The following is a 23,461-nucleotide window of genomic DNA, read 5'->3' as shown; positions in this document are numbered from 1 at the left end:
AATAAAATAAAAAATAATTATTAAGAAAAAAAATAACAGAAGGATAGAACCCTACAACAAATGGTGGAAGCAAAGCTCTACAGACATAATCTCACACAGAAGCATACACATACACACTCACAAAAAGAGGAAAAGGGGAAAAAATCATAAATCTCGCTCTCAAAGTCCACCTCCTCCATTTGGGATGATTCGTTGTCTATTCATGTATTGCACAGATGCAGGTACATCAAGTTGATTGTGGAGCTTTAATCCGCTGCTTCTGAGGCTGCTGGGAGAGATTTCCCTTTCTCTTATTTGTTCTCACAGCTCCCAGGGGCTCAGCTTTGGACTTGGCCCCGCCTCTGCGTGTAGGTCACCGGAGGCTGGCTGTTCTTCGCTCAGACCGGGGGGGGGGAGGGTAAAGGAGCTGCTGATTCTGGAGCTCTGGCTCACTCAGGCCGGGGGGAGGGAGGGGCACGGAGTGCGGGGTGGGCCTGCGGCGGCAGAGGCTGGCGTGAAGTTGCACGAGCCTGAGGCGTGCCGTGCGTTCTCCCGGGTAAGTTGTACCTGGATCCCAGGACCCTGGCAGTGGCGGGCTGCACAGGCTCCCGGGGGGGGAGCTGTGGAGAGTGACCTGTGCTCGCACACAGGCTTCTTGGTGGCGGCGGCAGCGGCCTTAGCATCTTATACCCGTCTCTGCGGTCCGCGCTGATAGCCGCGGCTCGCGCCCGTCTCTGGAGCTCCTTTAAGCAGCGCTCCTAATCCCCTCTCCTCGCGCACCAGGAAACAAAGAGGGAAGAACAAGTCTCTTGCCTCTTCGGCAGCTCCAGGCTTTTCCCGAACTCCCGGCTAGCCGTGGCGCACTAGCCCCCTGCAGGCTGTGTTCACGCTGCCAACCCCAGTCCTCTCCCTTTGCTCTGACCGAAGCCCGAGCCTCAGCTCCCAGCCCTGCCCTCCCCGGTGGGGGAGCAGAGAAGCCTCTCGGGCTGGTGAGTGCTGGTCGACACCGATCCTCTGTGCGGGAATCTCCCCGCTTTGCCCTCCGCACCCCTGTTGCTGTGCTCTCCTCCGCGGCTCCAAAGCTTACCCCCTCCGCCACCCGTAGTCTCCGCCCGCGAAGGGGCTTCTAGTGTGTGAAAACGTTTCCTCCTTCACGGCTCCCTCGCAGAGGTGCAGGTACCGTCCCTATCCTTTTGTCTCTGTTTATTCTTTTTTCTTTTGCCCTACGCAGGTACGTGGGGAGTTTCTTGCCTTTTGGGAGGTCTGAGGTCTTCTGCCAGCGTTCAGTAGGTGTTCTGTAGGAGTTGTTCCACGTGTAGATGTATTTCTGGTGTATCTGTGGGGAGGAAGGTGATCTCCGCACTTACTCTTCCGCCATTTTCCCGGAAGCCCCCATCATGTTTTAAAAGCTATGTTTTAATTGAGTTAATATAGTATTATCTTATCATGCAAAATCTATAGCTTTTGAAACCTGTAGCAACCAAAAATTTCTGATCGACTGATATCCACAAATCAAAGGGAATTAGTGTAATCCCTTGTTGTATTTTTGACAATGAAATGGGTCCCAAAGGCGTTCATAATGTGTCCATGTGAAGCAGAATCAAGTTATATATATAGAAGATACCAGGCAGCTGAGCTCATAGGCTGTGTAAGGCGCTTAGATACTAAATTGAACAGAGGTGGTGTTTGGATGAGTTCAGCCAGGAAGTGAACTAATTTACTCCTAGTTTCCACTCTAAACTTAATAAACAAGGAAGTGAAAGTACAGAAATGATCTCAAAGAAGCAGAATGTTTGGAACCACACATTTATAAACAGTTCAAGTTAATCCTCAGTCTGAGATCCTCAGTATCCCCCAGAACGCTGAGTCACCCGGCATTGCTTATAGCAAGCATTTTGGCTTTATTTCTACTATAACTTCTTCTGTTACCCCGGAGATGGTTCCATCTGCCCATCAGAAACTTCCGCCACAGTGTTGGAATGTTTAAGTATCTTGTGTCAGAGTAAAAAAGACAGGTGGACCGATCCCTTTTATAATAGCCATCTGCTGGGCATTTCAACAGGTGTTTCATGTATGTTACCTTATTTTGCCCTCAAAACTACTATGATGTAGGTATTGATCTTCCCATTTTACAGATGAGGAAACAGGCCCAGAGTCCAGTTAAGTAACATACTCGAGAGTAACACAATTTGTAAGCGGAGGAGCTGGGATTTTGAGCCTTGTCTCTTTGTAGACAAACCTACCCTCCATGCGTTACCCTCCACTTTCCTACTCTCAAGCCCAGCAGAGGGACGTTCTGGCTCCCTCGTCCCTTTTTTCCCCTCACTGCTTTGATTATATAAGCCTGCAGTTAGATGTTTAGCTATCAAGACTCAAGCAAAATCTTTAAGCAGAATGCTGAGTGAGTGTAAACTTAGTAGCTATAGCGTTTCCCAAGATGAGTGGAAATTACTGAACCATGGGGCAAAGAGAGTGAGAAGTCCATTGTAGGGTTGCTGTTGGTGGTGTTTATTTTGCTTTTCAGCTCTTAATTTCCATGAAAGTGGAGAATCTGAGATTACATGTTTCCCTTTTTTCCTTTAAGCATGTGTATGCCTATGAGGAGGAAGAAGGGCCATGGCAGGGGGTGGGTGGTCAGAAGGGCCATTTATTAAGTTGTTTTGAACTGGAATGTCTCTGCTAAAAACCTGTTACACAATCTTCAGCTTCCTTGTATTTTAGATTTTTTAAGCACTTTCGGGGATAAAAAAAAGGAAATTGGATTGTCTTATGTTAAATTAAAATCCTGTCTGTCTAATAGTGTACAGTATATTCTCTGGAAATATTGCATTTTGACAGCATAAGCGATTACAAAAAAAATCAATAATTGGAGAACATTTGAAGAGTCATCTAAGCTCTTGCACGAGAAGCAATTAGTATGGATTGATTTACTGTTATTTATTGTGATGAGATAATTGCCTCAACATAAGGCATTTTGGAACTTGTGGTACTCCATGGTTTTAAAACATTTATTCTTTTAAATTGTTTAATTTGTCTCAGGCCTTATTTTACAACAGAGGTGACTTTGTGCTTGGTGAAATATATGAAGACCTGGCTTTTTTCTCTCTGGATCCTTGGCCTCAAGCTTGGATTTGTCCCTGTTGTGGCCAACCCAGGAATGAAGTTCCAACCTTGTGCTCTCAGGCTTATAATCCTGAAGAGACAGGGCCAAAAACAAAAACAAACAAATAAACAAACAAAAAAAAACAAATTACAAAACTCTTCTCTTCTGCATAGATGGTGCAGGGCAGCTTTGACTGAAGGCTTGGGTTGTAGACCACAGGGTCACCAGTGGGACAAGAAGACGGGGTGCTCCTCTCATTCACATGGACAGCATTGCTTTGAAAGCTTTGGCACAAACCTGTTTAAGGGCTGAGCCCGAGGAACGCGAGTCCGTGGACGTCCACTTGCCCCCGGCCCTCCTTGGGATGCAGGTCCTTTCCTTTCTGGTGTGGTCCTTTCCTTTGCTTCTGCCCCTGTGTCCCTTTTCTCCTTGTCGGTCCCCTGTGACTGTGCATCTTTTGGCTCTTTGTATGTATGTATGTGTGTATGTGTATGTCAGGTTGGGGCTTAGTTTACCCGTCCCCCCACGTGGTTCTGCGTGTGCGTTGTTCACATCTACCTCTGAGCCCAGGCTAGAGGAGGAGGTGAGGGAGCCAGGATTCCAGACGCAGATGCTCTTTAGGAATTTCCCGTATCGGCATCACCGTGTGTCTTATAATTTACAATCTCCGTCCTTTTTCCTACGAATATGCATGTTTTTCTTTTTGAGTGGCTCACTTCCCAGCCCAGAGGTACAGATCCAGTCTCTTGGCGGTTGACCTGGCCCAGTGTGTTTTTCTCTTGCTACAGGGTGAGGGGCCTGCATGTGGCTCTGCTGAAAGGGCTCTCGGAGCAGCTGTGGGGATGCACTCTGTAAATCTGCGAAACATGTCAGTCTCCCAGCCCATGTCATCATCCAGAACATTCTCAAAGGGCCACTAGCTTTGCTGGATGACCCTGTGCGGGTAATGGGACTTGGCAGTTCACAAATCCAATGCGATGACATTTCTCTGAGTGGAAAAGAAGTTTCTCATGGGCGCCTTTACCACTGAGTAGGGAGATTTTGAAGCCAGCGGCCAATCAGTCGGGGTTTTTGTTTTGCATGGTTTGTTCTGTGAGTCTCTGGTACCCACTGCTCTCTGTTGGCTACAGTGGGCGACTCAGCAGAAGTGTAAGGCATGTGGCTCAGGGGGACATGGTCTACCTGGGGGATGGAGGATGGCATAAGATGGGATTTTCCAGAGTGTGTTCCTTAGACCACTGGTTCTGTGGGATGTTACAGGCATTGTGTGGAGGGGCGCAGTGTGCGGTGATTCGCAAACTTACCTCACCACAGAACCCCTTCCTCCCTTTTCTTCCCCCCAATGTTCCCTCCCAGCACTTAGGTTTCGTGAAACAACTTGGGAAATGCTGGTTATCGGAGAATCAAAGAGTAGGAAAAAATAGCATATCGACCCCCACATCTGTCTGCCGTGCAGCGGCCTCTGATCACCCCCCGAGTTAGAGCCCACACCCTGCAGACCACAGGTGGCTGCCCAGCCCGCTGCGCGCCGTGCGTCCTCGCTTGGCCTCACCCCTGCCCTCCCCTCTTCTTGTTGCCCTTCTCCCAGAAAGCCACGTGAGTCTCCCTCCTCTTTCTGGTCTTGGTTCAAATGCTTTATTTTTTCCGCACTGTCTGATGACATCTGGCAGATTGTGTAGTTCCTTGTTTATGATGCTGGAATGTGCATCCTGTGGGAGCACTTTTAGCTTTTGTTCTAGTCTCAGCAGGGAGGCAACACTTAATAAACACCTGTCCCGTGAACAAATGAGTAAGTGAATAGATTCTATAGAACTTTAGTGACTTAGGCTGATCCTGGAAGTCATCTAGGTGTAGGTGGGCCTCTGGGCTTCTTGTAAGGCTTGTAGCCACAAGGGCACGGGGTTCAGCAGCTCTTCATCACTGGGCCCTACTTGCCCTTCACTCTGCTCTCAGTTCACTGTGTGGCCTTGCGCTCTCGGCACTTCGTCCCTCAGTAGCGAGGGGCAGTGAGGTTAAAGTGAGAAAAGGCACAGTAATCAAGCGTGGTCCCAAGGTCATGGGGTTCTGTAGATTCACCCAGTGCTGTTGACCTCCTGCTGGGAGTCGGGCACTGCATGGGGTGGGTGCTCAGTGCAGCCCACCAGGAGCTGTTCTCTTAGCAAAGAGCAGATTTAATATCTGGAAGCGTATTGTTTTCTTATGTCAGGCATAGTGAGCCTCGCTTCATTATTGTGTTATGTTCGACATACATCTCAGAGGAGATTCCTGTCAAAGGGGGTGAGGGTAATCTTCTTCTGGTGTGTTCCTTAAAAATCTGTGGAAATGTAGACATGATGGACTTCAGTATGGCAGTGCTGTTAACTGTCTAACCTGCAGTTTTAGAGGTAGTGGTGGGTAGCAGGCAACCCCGTGGGCTGTCCAGATGGGGGGCTGTGCAGAGCCAGGTCCCCAAGGGGGGAATAGGGAGACAAGGGGAAGAAAAGTGAGTAGTTTGTGTACCAGAACTTTATGTGCTGGAAATACTACTATGAAAACAGTACTATCTTGTTGATCCTGTTAATTGGAAACACAAAGTCATTTGCAAAGCTGAAAATATACCATAATAGGGAGAACTGCAGAAATCATCCGTCTGATCCTTCCATGGGGGAGATTGTTGCTGACGCGGGGCTTGTTGGCGGGGGGCCTTGCAGTCAGTACACCAGCGGCCAAGGGGAGTGGCACGTGGGCTTTGGGGCCCAGACAGACTTTGGCTCACACCCAGCTTTCCCGGTGACTGTATGACCTTCAGCAAGCCGCTTACCCTCCCAGGGCCTCTGCATCCTCACCTGGGACGTGGGAATTGAGGTTTCTTCCCAAGGTGGTCGTGAGGCCTGCGGTAGGGACTCAGGGTTCACGGTCATTGTCACCAGTGCACTCTGGCTCCCCTCCTTGATCTGGCCTTCCCCCTGTGCTCCACATGTAAACATGGACATCCTCAAATCCCACATGCAAGTACGCAGGCCAGAAGGAATGCCCCTCCCCTCCCCTTCCCTTTCTCTCTTTCTTTCTTTCTTTTTCTTTTTAATAAGGCAGTTTGCCCTGAGTTTCTGTGTCTAAACTGTCAATGATAATAATCTGATAGCGTCTCCACGCAGGCTGCTCTATTTACGTTACCGCTACTCCTTGTGCTAAAATGAGGAAACATCCCTGGAGTTGCACAGCTGTGATGCTCTAGATCCCCTCCTGAGCCCAGGTCTCTTTGTCCCCCCCAAAACCCCTGCCACTCAAAGTTTGTGCGAAATATTCTGGACCACAGAGCTCTACATGCCCAACGGTGGGGAAGCATCTGTTCTGATTGTTTCTTTCCAGAAATAAAATCCAGGTAAGACAGTTAGAAAAAGCTGTCACACTTCATCCTGTCCTTTCCAGGCTCTGATGAGATGAAACTGCCTCGTGAGTCTCAGACATAACTGAATTAAGTCTCTGAGGGAGGGGAGCCCTGAATTAACAGTGCTCGAGAACCCCGGGTCCTGCCCTGCCCCCTGCCCAGCTGCACGCTTCTCAGGGTGACTTGGTGCTAGCTTGCATTTGAGGGAATTGATGGCCACCTCAGACATTTATGAAAAAAAATTCCATCTTCCTGTCGGGTTTTCTCAGCTGCAGAAGCGCGGCTGTAAATCTTATCGGTGTTCTACAGCCCAGGCCCCAGGGAAGTGCTTGCATAATCCAGGACCGTCTCTCTCCATCGTGTAACTTGATTTAAGTTTGGCGATGCCAGTGTTATAGTTAATATTTCCTCCAGGCCTGTGACCAGGTCCCTCTTTAGAGAGACACCCCGACTGCAGTCTTCTTCTTGGACATTTTGGGTTATGAAGGGCGGATATGCTAGAACCCAGTTCTAGTATCAACGTGATTTTTGTCACACCGATGAAAGAAAATAAGGGAAAGGGTAGCTTTACATGTCAGGGTATAAGTGCCTTTGCTATTGTTGTTATTAACGTTACTAATGGCTGCCACTCATTGGGTGCTATGTCTTTCAAGGCATTTGATCTAAGTTACCTGTAATCCTCAAAAACCTTGTGAGGAGAGGTTTTTTTTTTTTTTTTTGGTCACATATTTAATCAACCATTTCTTTTTTTACTTCTCTTGTTATGAAATAGAATGTACCTCCAGAATATTGCATATGCACGAGTATGTGGTTTGATGAATGATTATGACATGAACACTCATGTCCCACTGCCGAGAAATGGACCACTGCCAGTCCTCAGAGCCCTTTCATGGGGTCTTCCTGAGCCCACCCCCTTCCTCTATCCAGAGGTGACCTTTATCCTGACTTCGCTGAGAATTACTTTTTGGTTTCCTTTGTAGGTCTACCATCCATTTATACATCCCTACACAAACTAACTTAGCATTGCATGTTTTTGAACTTTATATTATCTGTATATCTATATATGGGCATATATTTATATATATGGAATTTATTATATTCTTTTTTCTCAACTTGGTTCTTTACTGAGCGTTATGTTGGTGAGACTGCATGTCTCCATCCTTCATCCATCCTCTGTGGCATCGTACTCCCCAGTGGGACACAGCACATGTTGTGCAACCCTTGTGGGAGTGTTCATGTGCTCAGCTCATCCATTTAGTCGTAGGTGGACAGTGGGGCTGTTTCTGCTGTGTTGCCGTTACAAGCTCTGCTGCTGTGCACTGTCTGTGTGCATGTCCTGGTGTGCTCGTCTACGAGATTCTCCGGGGTGAACACAACTGCAGAGGACTTGCAGGCCGTGGGTACCTCTTCAGCTTTACGAGGCAATACCCAACCATTTTCCACAGTGATTGCACCAGGTTACACCAGCAGTAGAGGTGCATGGCCTGGAGCCTCTGTTGCTCCATGTCCCAGGGTGAATGTTCAGGGTGGCCAACCTGCTGGGCCTGCACGGGCCTCTCTGTGTGGCTTTATTTTCATTCTCACGGTGGTTAACGGAATTGAGCCCCTTTTCATATGTTTTTTGGCCATTTGTATTTATTTCTCGTTCCTTTTTTTTAAAAAAATATTGTTCAAATATTTTCTCATTTTTTCTGTTGAGTGGTTTTGCTTTCTTATTTGTTTTCAGGAATTCTTTATATATCGGGGGTGTGGGTCATTTTTTTGGTTACATGTTGTGAATGCAGTCTCTCGTGCTGTGACTTTTCTTTCCCCACACCCTATGTAATGTCTTTTACAGTTGTTAAATTTAATGTCGTTTGAAGAAACGTCCTATCCAGAGTTTTAGTTTTAGTTGTTGTTGGGAGGCTTCCAGGAGTCAGTAACAGAAAGAGGAAGGTGGTTTGTCCTTTCTCCTTTAGCCACATGGGTGTAGTAGGGAGCCCACCTGTGCGGGGCTGGCCTGGCTGCCGAGGGAGCACAGGTGAGCTTCGCTGGGACAGACTCTGCTCTCCGGGTGCGGGTCGGGGAGGGGGGTGCTGGACCTCCAGAGAACAGTTACGCCGCAGCAGGATTCATGCTGCCGGGTTTTCCTAGGTGCTGAGGGGCACGTGGGAAGGAAAAGTCACATCTTCCCAGGAGTTAGGGAAGGTTTCAGAGGCGAAGGTGCAGGGAGTAGCCTGTGAGCTAAGACTTTTGCAGAATGAATGGTAGCTTGTCTGCTGAACGTTTCCAGACAAAGCATAGACATGTTTAGTGACTTGGGGATAAAGAAAAAGTTGAACTCATCCAGTTGGGCTGAAATCTGTGAAGCACAATAGTGTCGTTTCCTTTCAAAGCAAAGAGGCGCATTGTTTTAAGTGGTGGGAGGGTGGGTATATTCGCTGGTATAATCCGGTGATTCATGCTTTGGGGATCCAGGACTGGAGGCTTTGCTTCGAATGAATGGATCAGTGCTGAACCTAACTGGACCAGCCTGCTCCTTCGGATGATGGACTGATCTCCACTGTCATGACATGTTTCGCTGAGACAGCCACATCCCCTTCTTGTCTTGGCTCGTGCAGTATTAGAATCAATCGGTTCTTTCTCGAGGTTACTGAGAAAAAGAGAGATGGAGCCTGATGCAAGGAACTCAAGTAGAAGGGGGCGCCACGTCAGAGGGCAGGGATGAATGCCTCATACAGCAGTCTGGGGGCCCGCCGAGGGACAGGGGTAGCTCACCTGGGCCCCAGAAGTTGTCCTGGAGGTTTTAGCCAGGTAGAGGAGGGCAGGTGGGGGTGTTGCTGAGAAAAAGGAGCAGCCTGACAGCGTGAGGAGAAGCAGAGGAGAGACATGGAGGAGCCCCTGGGCGGTACCTGGCCCGGAGCCTGGCTCACCTTGTGAGAGAGGCATGGCAGGTGAGGCCATCTGGGGCTCTGTACACACGTCAACACCAAGGTCTCCCTCTGGTGCAGAGCTGCCACGTTCTAATAGCCTGGCTTCTACCAAGCAGAGTCTAAATTGTCTCGTACCAACCAGCCCACTTAATTTAGGTTGTAATGATTATATAATTTTTTCCAGCATTTTGGATCCAAATTCACCTGAATACCAGTTAGACTTGTGGTTTATCTCCTTCTTTATCTCTGTCTCTCCATTGACCCGGTTGTTAAACTAAGGCTATGAAATCATGACTCGTGGCCGTAAGTTTTACCCACAGGTCATCTGGAACCTTCTCCCTTGCCATTATGCTTCCCCATCCTCTTCAGAGAGCATCAGGCCCATCACAGAGGGAGAGGCTCACATTCTGGTCTCTGAGCCCGTGGATGTAGTTATAGGACCGTGATGCTGCATGTGGTTCCATACAGTGGCCCACAGGGTCCTGCCAGGTGAGAGCCTTCCTGCTTGCTGTGGACAGAAGCCAGCCGGGCGCCCTCTCCTTCTACCAGAAAGCCATCCTGTGCTCTGTGATTGGTTACCGATGTCACGACCTTGGACATCACCTCCTCACCAGCTTCTCATCTGTTTTAAACATTCTTCTGAGTCCGTCCCTTGACGCCCATGGGAGATTGCATTAGCCTGTCTCGTGTAGTTCGGTGTCTTCTCATCAGGTTTGTCAGAGCCCGATTTCACAGGTGAGATAGGACTCCCTGTCCTCTGCTGTTTTCTTTCTTTCTGTCTGAAGAACCAGAATAGCAAATCCTCAAATTGGGACAAAGTGTATTTTACTTGCTTTCTTGACGTAAGTCTGAGAACTTAGAGTTCCAGCCTCCACAAGTTCAATTGTACTTTTTCTTTCAACTCAAATGGTTGGTTGTCAGTGTACGTTTTGAGGAGGATCCTTTGATGCGCCTTTTGAAAAAGGCATATCGTTTGCATTGTTGCAGTGTCACTGACACCTGACCTCAAATCCAGCTTCTGCCCCTGCCTTCTCCCCATGACATGGCCTTTGTTCTTAGCATGTTCCTGAAACCAGCTCTTTTCAGTCAGGCCACAAGCCCACCTCCCCGATGGCCAGTCCCAGTGGTCACTTTTTAGGCCTTATCGGATTTCTTAGTGCACTTGACTCTGTCACCCCCTCCCTCCATGAAGGACATTCGTCTCCAGACACCCCTGATTCTTCTGCCTGCTGCCGTTCTTTCTTGTCCTTCCTCACGAGCTCCTCTCTTGCTGTTCCTGTGTTCCCGGGTGCTGTTCTAAGGCCGCTTGTCTTATCACTTTGCACACTCGCTGACAATGGGTGTGTTCTGTCCTAGGGCACTCTCTGGCTGCCCGTGCTCACATCTGTCCTCTAGCCCAGAACCATCCTCTGAGCTTTAGACTCCGAACACCTTATATCTTCAAATGCTTTCTGGACCTGCCCTCCTGGATGTCCAGCACTCTGCGTCCTCCCTCTTTCTCTCCGTATCTGTAGAACTTCCTCCACGGCTGCCCAGATACCTTCCTCCTGTGTCATCCGTGCTGGAAACTTGGGAGTCATCCTGAGGCTCTCTATCTCTGTCTTCTCACACTGCATCTCCATCTTCAGGTCGGCTGATCTTTCCTCCTCCATCTCAAACTCCCTCTTCCTTTCCCATTTTTTTTGTTCCACTCTCTCATTTTAGGCCTCTAGATCTTTTGTCTACACCCCTGTAGCAACTGGACAGTTGATTCCCTGCCTTCAGTCTTGTTCCTTTCCACCCTCTGTTAATTTCCAGAGTGGACACTGTGAAGTTGGCATGTCACCCCCTGCTTGATACCCACTGGAAACCCCATCTCCTAAAAACCTCATTTCCTGATTCAGCGCACGTCCCACTGTGTCTGCCCTCTTCTTGGCTTCCACCCATCCCTGCCTCGTCCCTGCCCCCCAGGAACGGCCAGCATTCCTCCCAGCTCACCGTGGCAGTCTTCATGTGTAGAAGTTGATGGTGAGATGTGGGCTGCCTTATATCTAGAAAATCCCAGCAAACCAAACCATGCCCCTCCCAGGGAAGTAGATGTTCAGGAAATGACAGACGGGGAGTCACATCATCTCTTCATTGCTGGCTGGTCTTGGGCCCCAAATCCAGTGCAGACCAAGTGGTCAGGCTGGGAGACTGAAACTTTGGGCAAATTCCTTAACCCTTTTACATGTCAGTTTCTTATCTGTAAAATGGAGATAACAATTGTACCTACCACATGAGGAGGTTGTGAGATTTCCAGGAACTAATCCATGCAGAACTTAGAACTCTCTGGCATATGATAGTTATCAGTGAAGGTGAGCTAAAATAGTTATTATGTTAGGTCACGTTACTTAACAAATCTAGTGCAACACTGCGTTGTAGGCATGACAGCGGGTTTCTGCCTTGTTTTCGATCCACTTTCTTTTTGGATGTTTTGTCTCACATGCACTACAGGACTATAGCCTGCATATATTTTCCTCATAACTCTTGGTTGGATTCTGGCCTGAGAGCTCTCGATAAATAACTTCCCTTTGAGATGTAGCGTCCTATGCTATCTGCAAGTAATTAGACTTAGGAAACAAGTTTTGTGATCTAGTTTGCCTAGATGACATTTAATCTTTGCAGTTGATATGTTAAGTCCCCACACTCTTGTGTATTCAGGGGATCACGAATCTCTCATTCATTTACTATGTCCCCAGGGTGAGAGAACAATGTCTGACTCATAGCAGGAGGTCAGTAAATACATGCTCCATAAGCAAAATCCCAAGATGTGCACTGTTAATAATGCAGTCAGACTCTATGCCTGGCATTGGGTGGGTACAGGGGCGTCATCCACGCTTTTCTTTGCCTATGTCTCCTGCGCTACAGTGACGGCCCCAGCAGAACTCCCTGCTGGAACGTGGCAGTGCCCCACAAGTTCAAACTTGTTTGGCGTGAAAGGCCCAGATGCGGCTCAGCTGCACCTTTTAAAGAGAGAGGGTCCTAAGAAGAAGCTTGGTGGGGATTGATTTCGTGTGAAAGGTGATGGCGGCTTCAAGCGAGTAGAAGAGAACGGGAAGGTTTATCCTCCTAAACCCCTGGAGCCATTCAGCAGTGCAAGGGGCCAGGGGTCTGACCTCCCTGCCTCTAACAAAGGCTGAGATCACAGACTGTCAGAGGCTGCAGAAGGCTGTTTTGTCACGGAGGGAGGCTTGGTCAATGTCAGTCTTTGAAAGTGTCCCTTTTAACTTTAAGAATTGAAGATTTTCATAGAGATCAGTGGGTTAGAAACTGATTTCTCATTTGGGCTCACCTCTATATTTTTTGGCCTGTCTGCTGACGTTTTGGCCATTCTTCTTTTCATTAGCAGTTCTACCAAGGAGCAGGCGTGGGGAATTAAAGGAGTTGCAACTCTCATGAGGCAGTTTATCCGCTTTGCTAGAAGAAGAATGGAATTGGCTCTCAAGCCTGAAGTTAGGTTTGTAGGACCATTTCTCATTTTAATTGCCTCTTCCTGCCTCTGTGTTCACTGACTACCCAGCACTGGCAGGGGAGCGTTTTTTGGTGGTTCTTTTTGATTTCTATGCAAATGCTAATATTTGCAAAATAATTTAATAGAACTTGCTTTTATGGAGCTGAAAGCACTTAAGGTTTTAGCTTTTATTTTAACTTTGCAGATAATCATATGTTGGCATTTTAGGTCTCTTATTCTCTGCTCAGTAGATAGGTGAGAAGCCTGGCTAATTTTTGCCTTCGTTCCAGGTCCTTTTGTTTAATAAGCCCTCATAGGCCAAACCACGGGTTTCTTCTCCATGAAGGACGGAAAGTGGCACGTGCAGTGTAGCACAAAGCATCCGGTGACCACGGTGTGGCCTTGACGGAGGGTGGGGTCCCTGGGGAAGGGTTCAGAGCAGGTTGGCTCACCAGAGAACACCCGCCCCCCCGCCCCCCCCCCCCCCCCCCCCCCAGTCTTGCTGTCTGAGAACTGCTCTCCTGGGAGTCACAGCATTTCCCTTACAGGCCAGGTCAGCACTTTCTCTGTGCTGGAGTGATAGATGAGAGGGGCGAGGGGAGGGCTCTGGACACATGTCTGAGAAAGCCTGGGCAGACTCGGTAGTTGGTTGGGTGGGAAGAGAGAAGGAAAAGTCTAGGGTGACGACCAGGTTTCTGTCTTTGCATGAATAGCTGATTCTGCAGAAAGATCGTGAGTCTGAAATTGTGTGTGTTTATTTTGAGGTGCTTCCAGAGCATCCCTGTAGAGATACCTGGAAGACAGTTGAAAATTCCTATCTGTGGTTTGGGAGCCATCACAACTGGATATATCAGCATGTAAAAGTGACCATTGGGACCACAGTGGAAGAACAAAACAGACCCCAGGGCAGAACCTTAGAGAAAGTCAGCATTTCACCTCAGGCCTGGGAAGCAGATCTAGTAAAATAACCCGAGAAAGTTCAGAGCGAGAAAGAGAACCTGGTGATACGGTGCTGTCACCATGTAACGCGTCACGGTGGGAGGTGGCAGCCAGTGGAAGGAGGTGGGGAAGGAGGGGGGCGAGGTCTGCAGAGGGAGCCCGGGCTGTACCCGCAGGAGTGGTTTGCCTGGGAGATCTGGGGGGCCTGAGAGAGGAAGGGGATGGTATGGAGGCGGCAGGCAGGACCGCGCTTTGAGAGCGTGGGGTGGGAGGTGGCCTGCAAGCAGGGAGTAGAGCAATTTAAACAGGGCCCAGGTAGATGGCTTTTCTTGTCATTTTCTTCCCTTCCTCCATCTCTTTCTTTCTCTCAATGGGGAGACTTCAGCACATCTGTAGGCTTGAAGAACCATGGAAAGAGAGGGGCCGATTGGAGTGTCAAAGAGAGGACTTTTCCCGTAGTCGGTGCATCCCGCTTCAGAGATGCACGGTTCTGCTTTAGCTCTTCCAGGTGGCAGTGGAGGAATATTGATGACTTGGACAGTTGAGAAGGCGAGGTGGATTTGAGGTCTCACCAGACACAGTGGTGCATCAGCTCCCACAGACATAGTAAGGGTCGTGTAAAATTGCTAAAACAGTAAATGTAAAATCGTAAAAACAGTAGATGCTTTCTGTGGCATCTTAGATACCAGTTTATGTTGGATCATTTAACTCTCACAGCAGCCTTACCAGGTAGTGGTATCATCCCCTTTGAATTGATAAGAGGCTCAAAGCTTAGAGGAGTTTCACTACTTGTCTGAAGTTCCACGGCCAGGCCGTGCTGGGGGTCAGTTGAACGTGCCGCATCTGAGTCCCCTGCTGTCCTGTGGGCCGCCCTGTGCTCTTCCGTTCCCGCTGGGCCAGGAAGCTGCTTGTGTCACCAGACAGGCCCTGAATGCAAAACTGGGATTTCCACAGCCCTGTGCTGTACAGCTGTGTAGCACATGGCTCAGAGGGACACTTGATTTTGTCCTGACCAGGAGTAAGGGCCTGGGAAGGACGAGGATCCGGTTGTCCATCCATCGCCTGGCCGGTGGATGGGTCTCAGTGGGCCTCTCAATAGACCTGAGCAGGTGCCTCTTCCCCTCACCACTCTCTGCATTCCCCGAAGCAGTTGCAAGTTGGCGGATAAGACTGCACGAACGACCCGTTGGTGCCCTGATCCTAAAAGAGCCTTGTCTTGCCCAGGTGGGGTTGTTGGAAATAGATTTTATCAGGCAGGTTTCCCTAAGGGGGGACAGTGATGTATATACGTGGTGCTTGCGGGTAAATGCTGTGGAGGAGTCCATGTAGTTACAGAAGCAGGAGCATCAGGGAAGTAATGGTAAGGGGAGATGCTTGAACGGCATTCACTTAAAAAAAAAAGAAAAGAAGAGTGATAGATTCCTGGGTTGCTTTTTGTTATTTTCTTCTTAAACAAGAACTATAAATCTGGGTGGACAGCAAAGAAAAGAAATCAGAGCAGCCTCATTTAGCAGAGACCCCTCTGACCCTGACGACCCCTGCCAGGTGACTTGGACGGTCCCTGCAGAGGCAGGACTCAGCCGCCCCAGGTTGGCTCTTTTCCTGGAGCATTTCCCAGCAGGCGGCTTGCCCCTCCCAGGCCTTCCAGGAAGCAGATGCTCCCAGGTGGGAGAGTCGTGGAGGAGGACTGCGGGGTGGGTGGGTGGGAGGGTGGTGGGGGAGCTGGAGCTCGATCGCACAGGGCTGGCCTGGCCCTAACCCTCCTCCTTGTCGCTGCAGCCTTTCCGCTGCGCCCATTGCCACTACTCATGCAACATCTCGGGCTCCCTGAAGCGGCACTACAACAGGAAACACCCCAACGAGGAGTACACCAACGTGGGCACCGGGGAGCTGGCGGCCGACGCACTCATCCAGCAAGGTAGGCGAGCAGGCCGCTCCTGTCCTGCCCGGCCGGGCCCCACGGGGTGGCGCTGCGTGCTCCTGCAGCGCCGCCCCGATCCCTGAACGGTCCTCAGCGTAACTGCTGTCCTCCGCCTCCTCCTTGCTGTTTATATCATGTTACTTATGCCAGGATTGGATTGCAGTGACCTTAATGGAACTCTTAAATGGACAAAGCGATAATTAACCCACAGATTTTACCACCCTTCCCATAGTGTTCATTTGTCAGTACAGTCGTCCCTCAGTATCTGCGGGGGATCAGCTCCGGGACCCTCACGGATACTGCAGTCCGTGGACGCTCGATCCCTCGTGTAAAATGGCAGAGAACAGTCATCATTTGTATCTGCAGCCCCACGTTGGATGCGGAACCCGGGGGATGCGAAGGGCTGACTGTATTGCCTTCTGTCCTTGGTCCGTGCACACATTTCGCACAAATGAAAGTTCATGGCTTACTTAACAATGATTAACATGCACATTTTGTTTTCCTTTGGTGCACTGTCTTCCTACTTTAACCTCTGAGGGCTTTTCCCGATACAGTATCAAGTATTATTTAACTATGCTCCTGTTGTTATAGGGTTTCCAGATTTTTCTTTTATTGCAGTTGTAAATAATGCCGTACTGATCGCATTTATAGGTGGGATTCTTTAGATTATCCAAAGATGTTTATTGAGTGCCCAGATTACTTATGCATCTTGAAAAGGAAAAACTATTTAGAACATTTAAACTAAAGAGAATGGATGAAAGCCTCTAATGTCATTGAAAAGTTTGGCGGGGTTTTGCTTCTTTTTTTAATAAATAATCGCATTCCCACTTGAGAGGGTTTAGCTCACTTGCTGTTGCCACACAGAGAAATGCTGTTGTATTTATATCTGCGCTTCGGTAATTCAGCTGAAGAATGATTGCAGCGTGCCATGCGTCAGTTGCTACTCTTTCCTGAATCCTGTGACTCTTTGAAGCTGAAGACCATTTTAGAAACCTGCCCCCGTAAACAAAGCTGTGGGATTGTAAACTCGGCTGCAGCCGGGGCCGCTCCTAGTTTTCCAATGCAGCGTGAAGCTCCACTTGCTGTAATCGCCATGAAAGGCATCTTAATGTAAAACAAATGAATTGATGGTATCCTTCAGCACTTTCGGTGACAGGGCTGATGTACAGAAATGGATGAGCGGCAGAAAAAACTCGGGATAATTTTAAGCCATCCATCTGGGGTAACGGGACCGTGGGCCTGGCATTGGCTTGAATGGCAGTTCCACGGAGCTGGAGGGCAGGAAGGTGCGGTGCCATTTGGGCAAGTCACCCTCCTCTCCACCTGAGGCCCTGCACCTCAGGTGGGGTTCACAGCAGCCATCCCTTGTGATCGCGGGGAGAGCGAAACGAGAACGCCTGAGTGTCTGGCACTCAGTACATTTTCATTCCTTTCTTTTGTTTTTATGTTTTGTTTTGTTTTGTTTTTCTGAAAATATGCCAGTCCTTCTAGAGCTGGTGCATCATTTTTTTTTTTTTTTTACGGTACGCGGGCCTCTCACTGTTGTGGCCTCTCCCGTTGCGGAGCACAGGCTCCGGACGCGCAGGCTCAGCGGCCATGGCTCACGGGCCCAGCCGCTCCGCGGCATGTGAGATCTTCCCGGACCGGGGCACGAACCCGTGTCCCCTGCATCGGCAGGCGGACCCTCAACCACTGCGCCACCAGGGAAGCCCTGGTGCATCATTTTTGATGACTCCCCTGTGTAGGAATCACAGAGGAGAGGATAGATCGCCTTAGAGTCACAGTAAATAATTGGAGTAGCGGGCTAGCGATTCGTTCTGGCATCCTTCACACTCTTGGGTTGGATTGGCAGGAAATAGACGTTTACTGTGGCAGTTGGGACAGGCGTGGGGATCTGACTGATGACACTGTCATAGCTCCATGCTTCCAAACTTTCATCGTTGCCTTGCAGAAAATGTGCTGAGGTCAAGTTGCTTCATGCCCTAAGTTTTCACTTAACTTTCCAAGACTCTCTGTAATCAATTGGCATTCCCTGACAGGATCTGGGTTTTATTTCTAATCTTTGCAGGGTTATTTTTGGCCTGTGTGTGTGTGTGTGTTTATTTAGTTTTCCTATGCCCCCCTTTAAGAGACATATTGTGGAAGGAAGCAACTAAATGTCTCTTGGCTCATAGGAGACATTGTGCCATTGTGTGTTGGCGGGAAAACTGTCTCTGAAAGCAGAGAGCCAGTTGACTGTGAGTGCAGCTCAGAGATCTCAAGAGCACACAGCGCTCGCTGTGGAGAGTGAAGGAGACAGGGAGAAAGTGGAGCTGGATAAAATGACTGTCTTTGGAAATGATGAGGTGTTTGGTACCACTGGAATTTTTCATTTCCTTTTGATTAATTCCATGTAATTCTCCCTATCCCCACTTGGTTTTATTTTCGTCTTCACATCACTCCTCAAAAGATATCTTTGTGGGACTTTATAATTTCTTGTTTTGAGATAGAGGAATATGTGTCAAAATGATGATGTGATAAAAAACCCACAAATAAAATGCAGTTTTATCAAAACGATGCTAGTCTCCTGAAACCAATGCAGGGACTCCTTGTCCATCAGCTGTGTTTAAACGGTGTCGCACTGTGACACAGGCAGAGCCATCAATTGCTGGGAAGGATTCTCCTGCCCCCATGCTCAGGGGTTTGGGGAGGGTGTCCGTGCACAGCACTGCAGGAGAGGCGGGAAGAAGGCCGAATAGGCTGAGGTTTCTGATGGAAGGCACATGGTGTTTTCCACAGAGTTTGGGTCATTTTCAGCGAGCTCTGGAATGGGGGCTGCTAGGGCATCCACTCGTGTTCTGTGAGTGTTTACCAGCTGGCTCTCCCGGGGCAGGGGGAAGGGAACCTGATTCGTAGCATTTGCCAATTTCTGTGCCGTGCATATTTCCGCCAGGGCCAATTTTAAGCTTCCAGTGTGAGGTCGCTGAGCTGGGAAGAGATGGTTCCAGCGGCCCCAGCACACCTCTGGTCCTGGGGGCACAGGTGCCGCTTCCAGCCGCATGCCAGCTGGGCCCCATCAGGAGGCAGCAGTCCCCTCGGGCTCCAGTGCTTTTTGGCAGTTAGACTTGTACTCAATGCTACTTAAGTGTTTTATTCCCTGCTTATGTTTTATGTACTTCTCATATTTTGAAAGCAGATCAGACAATCTCTTGTTTATTCTTCTCAGCCCATCACTTGTTCATTAATATGGATTCGAGGCGTTTTCCCACAAAATACACATTTTTCACATTGTATCGCTTTAGTGGGTCTGCCCCCTTTCCTCCTTTTAAAATGCCCCTGATGAAGCTAGCTCAGGAGCTGGTTCACTAAATCACAGGTTGTGAAAGGCATCCGATGCTTTGATGCTAAGTGTCACAAACTCTCAGCTCATTCCTGGAGCTCACGGTGGGCTAACGATGGGGCTTAGCGGGCTGGTCCTTTTCCGGTGACCTCAAGGCCCTCCTTCAAGTCGCCCCAGGCAGTTGGCACGAGCGGAGGGTTAGGAGCACAGACCGTGGAGGCGGGTCTGTGATCACTGTGGCCCCTGGACCAGTTACTTACCTTCTTTGAGCATCAGGTTGCAAAGGTGAGATCTTATTCTTGAAGATTCCAGACCATGCCTGACATGTAACAAGTGCCTGATAAATGGTTCCAATTCCCTATCATGTTTATTCCCAAAGTCCTTCTTCATGGTGCACCTTGAGCCCCTCATGTGTCCCACACTGTGCAAGGCACTGGGCTGTGGTAGCATTGTTGCCCTTCCTGCCTGGGTTGGAGACAGAGGCTGGGCAGTGCCTCCGTGTTCTTATCCTCTAACAGAAAGTACACGTTCCTTTTAACAGGCCCCATGCTGCTCATGGGAGGAAAATCATCTGCTTCTCCTGGGTGGTGTGCCTTAACTCAGGCTCCCCGTTAGAGGGGATCATTGAGGAAGGGTAGGTAATTAAGATAAGATGTGAGGAAGCGGACCAGGAGAAGGCTTAGTTTTGTGGCATCTACTAAGATCTTTGCGTTATTTTGAACAATTGTATTAGAAAAGTATAAATACGTGTACATCTGTACCTTAGATGTACATTCACACCAGATTCAGGGAAAACAGTATAGAAGAAAATCCAGAAACTATCAGTTAACCCAAAGTCCTTTATTTGACTTTTGGACATTTTTATTTTAAAATTGTTTTTATTAGGGCCTAGATCCCATACATTATTGGCAGGTGCTTCCAGTGCTGTGATGCTACACTGTGTTGTTGGTTGTTATTTTATATGTTATCTTCTCTCTCACGAAGCCCTGTGGGGTTGGCGTCATCATTTCCATTTTAAAATGAGGAAGCGTAGGGAGGGAAAAGGACCGGCCCCGGCCACAAAGTGAGCCGGTGGTCAAGCCAGACCGGGGTCCTGATTCAGAGTCTGGCTTTCACCACGGGTGTGCTGGATCTCAGATGCCAAGATTCTGAGGAGTGTGTGAGGGGACCACGAGGGATGGGGGAGACCTTGCTTAAGCTCCGTTTACCAGTTCCTCACTGGGGTTTGGAACGTCAGCCTGGCTTATAGTCAAATGCACTTGGTTTTTCCTCTGCAGTATTTCCCAAGTCCGATTTCGTATTTCACTTGTTAATAAAATCAAATTACTCTGTATCCACTTTCCTTTGATAATTAAGCTGCTTTTGGTCCAGTTACCCTTGAGTGCCTGTATTAGTTTCTTATTGCTGCTGTAATAAATGACCACAAACTTGGCGGTAGTTTAAAGCAACACGGATTTATGATCTTACCATTCTGAAGGTCAGGAGTCCAAGATGGGTCTCACAGGCTGAAGTCAAGTTTGCTAACAAGTCTGTATTCCTTCTGGAGTCTCTAGGGGAGGATCTGTTTTCTTGCTTTTTCCAGCTTCTAGACACTGCCCACATTCCTTGGCTCGTGCCCCGTCCTCCAAAGCCAGCAGTCTTTCTCAGGTTACGTCACTGGGATCTGCTCTCCCACTCCCCTCTTAGAAGGACCCTTGTGATTACATTAGGCCCATCCAGATAGTCCAGAATAATCCCCCATCTCAAGATCCTTACGTGAATCCTACCTTTGAGATCTCTTTTGCCATGGGAGGTCGCATAGTCACATGTTCCAGGGATTAGGATGTGAATATCTTTGGAGGGCCCATTGTTCTGCTGACCTCGCTGCCTTTTATAAGGATACAGGCTTTAGCATTTTTACCTTGGTAGAAGAGAAAACCAAGACCCAGAGAATTTAAGGAAGTGGTTCTGAGTCACGTGAGCAAGTGCCAAATTCAGGTCTTCTGACTGTCCAACCCGGTGTCCCCTGCCATTCTGGGAGTTATATTACTGAAAATGAAATGGAATTTTCCATAATGTCAGCCACTGCAAAGGAGTGCAAATAGTTTAATGCTCAAAATTCCTCCAGAATATACTGCATCCCAAAAAGAACAAAGGGTTCCATGATGGAATTTTAAAATTGCTCCTGAAATTCTATCCTTTGGCCTGGTTTGTCTTTCCTCAGGAGGAACTTGCGACTTGGGCGGTGGGGGGATGTTTAGGGTTTTATGGTGCACACTTAATATCGATGCTGCAAGCAAATTCAGCAGGCCTCCCCGTGACCTTTACTGAGTGTGGCCTAAGCATTTAATGAATTGAAATGGAAATTAATATTTCCCAGCTTTAATGTCAATTAACTGGCATAGTTACACCTTGGGTCTAGATTACATATTTCCATTTGTTGTTCTTTAATTAAAGCCACCATGGCAAAGGTGGACGGACGTTTTAATTAATGTGGAGGCATTCTCATATTAATTTTAATTTAAACATAATATAAGGATGTTTTTCTCCCTAAATTAGTTTCTGTTAAAGAATAGCCCAGAAGGAACCTTCAGTTTCATTTTAAAGCCTAAATTTAACCTTAGGTAGTTTGCTTGTGTTCATTGCCTCGTATTAAGTCTTTATAGAAGCAATGTCAGCTTAACCAAAAGAAAAGGTAGTGGTTCTCATACCTTGGAGGGTTTTAAAAGATGATTGTAGGAAAATATTTCATTTTAGATGATTAATAAGCAATAACAAAGAAGGTTAAAAAGTAAGTTTAATTATCCTCTGGGCAAGAAAGAGCAAGCCCACTTGATTTTGCCTAAAAAAAGAGTGCAGTGTATTTGAGTTTCAGAAAACAAGCATCTGTTTGAGCTGCCTTTTCTGTAGAATGTTCTGGAAGTTCAGAATTGGTGTCTGTTGCTGGTCTTTGCGCTGACTCTGGTCCCTGTCTCTGTTGGACCTGCTGTGCTCTCCTGTGCCCTCCCGGCGTGGGAGGCCGAAAGTTTAAGGGGCTGTGCTGTCGGCCACCTGGGTTGGCTTCCGTTCCTTCTCATGACTTTCTGGGGAATCGCCCACCACCTCAGGTGAGAGACAGGAAACCCCGGTTACAGAACGGTGCTCTCTGAGAGTCACTGACATGGAATTGATTCAGGAGAGCTAGCACATCCCAGCTGCATCTAGGAGATACTTAAATTAGGTGATGTGTACCATGAGATTTGTCTAGTTCTTATATAATTTGTTGACACCTTGTCATGAGGACAGAATTCCTCTCCCTCCCTCCTTAGTGCCCCAGTGAGCAAGAAATAAATACTGACGCTGGGAGGGCACAGGGAAGCACAGCAGGTCAAGCAGAGACAGGGGACCGGGTCAGCAGACAGACTGACAACAGCAGCAGGTGTCCTGAGAAGAGAAGGAGCTTGGGGAATGCAAAAGACAGAGAAAGGCGAGGATGGGGGGGATGGGGAGGGGACAAGCCTGGAGAGGGAGGCAGGGACCAGGCCACTGGGGTCACAGGCCACAGCAAGGAGCTGGGGTTTTATTCTGGGTGTGATGGGAAGGCAGTAGAGGGTCTTACACCTATGTGAGATGTAATTTTGTTTGAGTTTTTATTTGTGTGCTGGGTGTAGAGCAGACAAACAGTGGCTGCGGGGAGACCAGTAGGTGCCTGGTGGTCCCATCTCACTGCCCCGGCCAGCTGAGGGTGCACACCTGAGGGTGCCAGCACTTAGCCTGGCTCTGGCCTGCTAAATGTCTGGTAGATTTGGAGGCCTGATGCCGGGACTACAGTTAGCCTCCTGAGGGGCTAGAGTTTGCTTCTGGAAGCACAGCCTGTTAAATCACTTTGCTGTACACCTGAAACTAGCACAACATTGTAAATCAACTCTACTTCATATAAACAGACAAATAAATAAGTGATTTTTGTCCAGCTCCTAATTTAGTTGTTGCTTCTGATATAATTTTAGAAAGATAGTCTTTGTGTGACTTTGTGTGTCGGTTTTTTTGGTTCTTCTTTTTTTATCCTACAGTTTTATATTCTCTTAACGAAAGCATCCAGAGACTTCCTGGACCGTGTGTAAGATTTAATCAATTAAATAAATAGTGACATTTCAGGATGTGACCAGCTTTTTCATTTGTCCTTTAGCGGGATATTTACATGGGAATTTATATCACTGTCTCCCCTTCTGATGTGAAGGAGACTGAGAATCTGGCCCTTGGTCTTAGTGTTTTAGGATGAAGGAGATTGAGAAAAGCACCCATTGTCCTTCAGTTATTTTTTGCTTTCCAAATGATTTGTTATTTTCGAATAAAAACATGGAAAAATCATTTAAGCTGTTCAGCCACTTGGCCAAGGGAATTATGTTACTCATCTTAATTCTCTCTGGCACCTAAAATATTACGTGTGTATTAGGCTCACTGCAAATTCTCATTTAATAAGAAAAGAAATGC

The 23,461-nt window shown here is 48.2% G+C and overlaps 1 protein-coding gene across 2 annotated transcripts in view; it reads left to right on the top strand.

Moving 5' to 3' along the window:
• Positions 1 to 23,461, top strand: part of ZFAT (zinc finger and AT-hook domain containing) — a 183,945-nt gene that overhangs the window by 123,194 nt on the left and 37,290 nt on the right. For both annotated transcript variants that reach the window (XM_059995226.1, XM_059995225.1), the window contains one exon: positions 15,552 to 15,690. In XM_059995226.1, coding sequence (XP_059851209.1) covers positions 15,552 to 15,690 — 139 coding nt within the window. The remainder of the gene's footprint in view (positions 1 to 15,551; positions 15,691 to 23,461) is intronic.

This window comes from Delphinus delphis, chromosome 17, assembly GCF_949987515.2.
Source record: "Delphinus delphis chromosome 17, mDelDel1.2, whole genome shotgun sequence".
NCBI lineage: Eukaryota > Metazoa > Chordata > Mammalia > Artiodactyla > Delphinidae > Delphinus > Delphinus delphis.
Note: the sequence above shows the minus strand (reverse complement) of the source record. Positions and strands in the feature narration are given on the sequence as shown.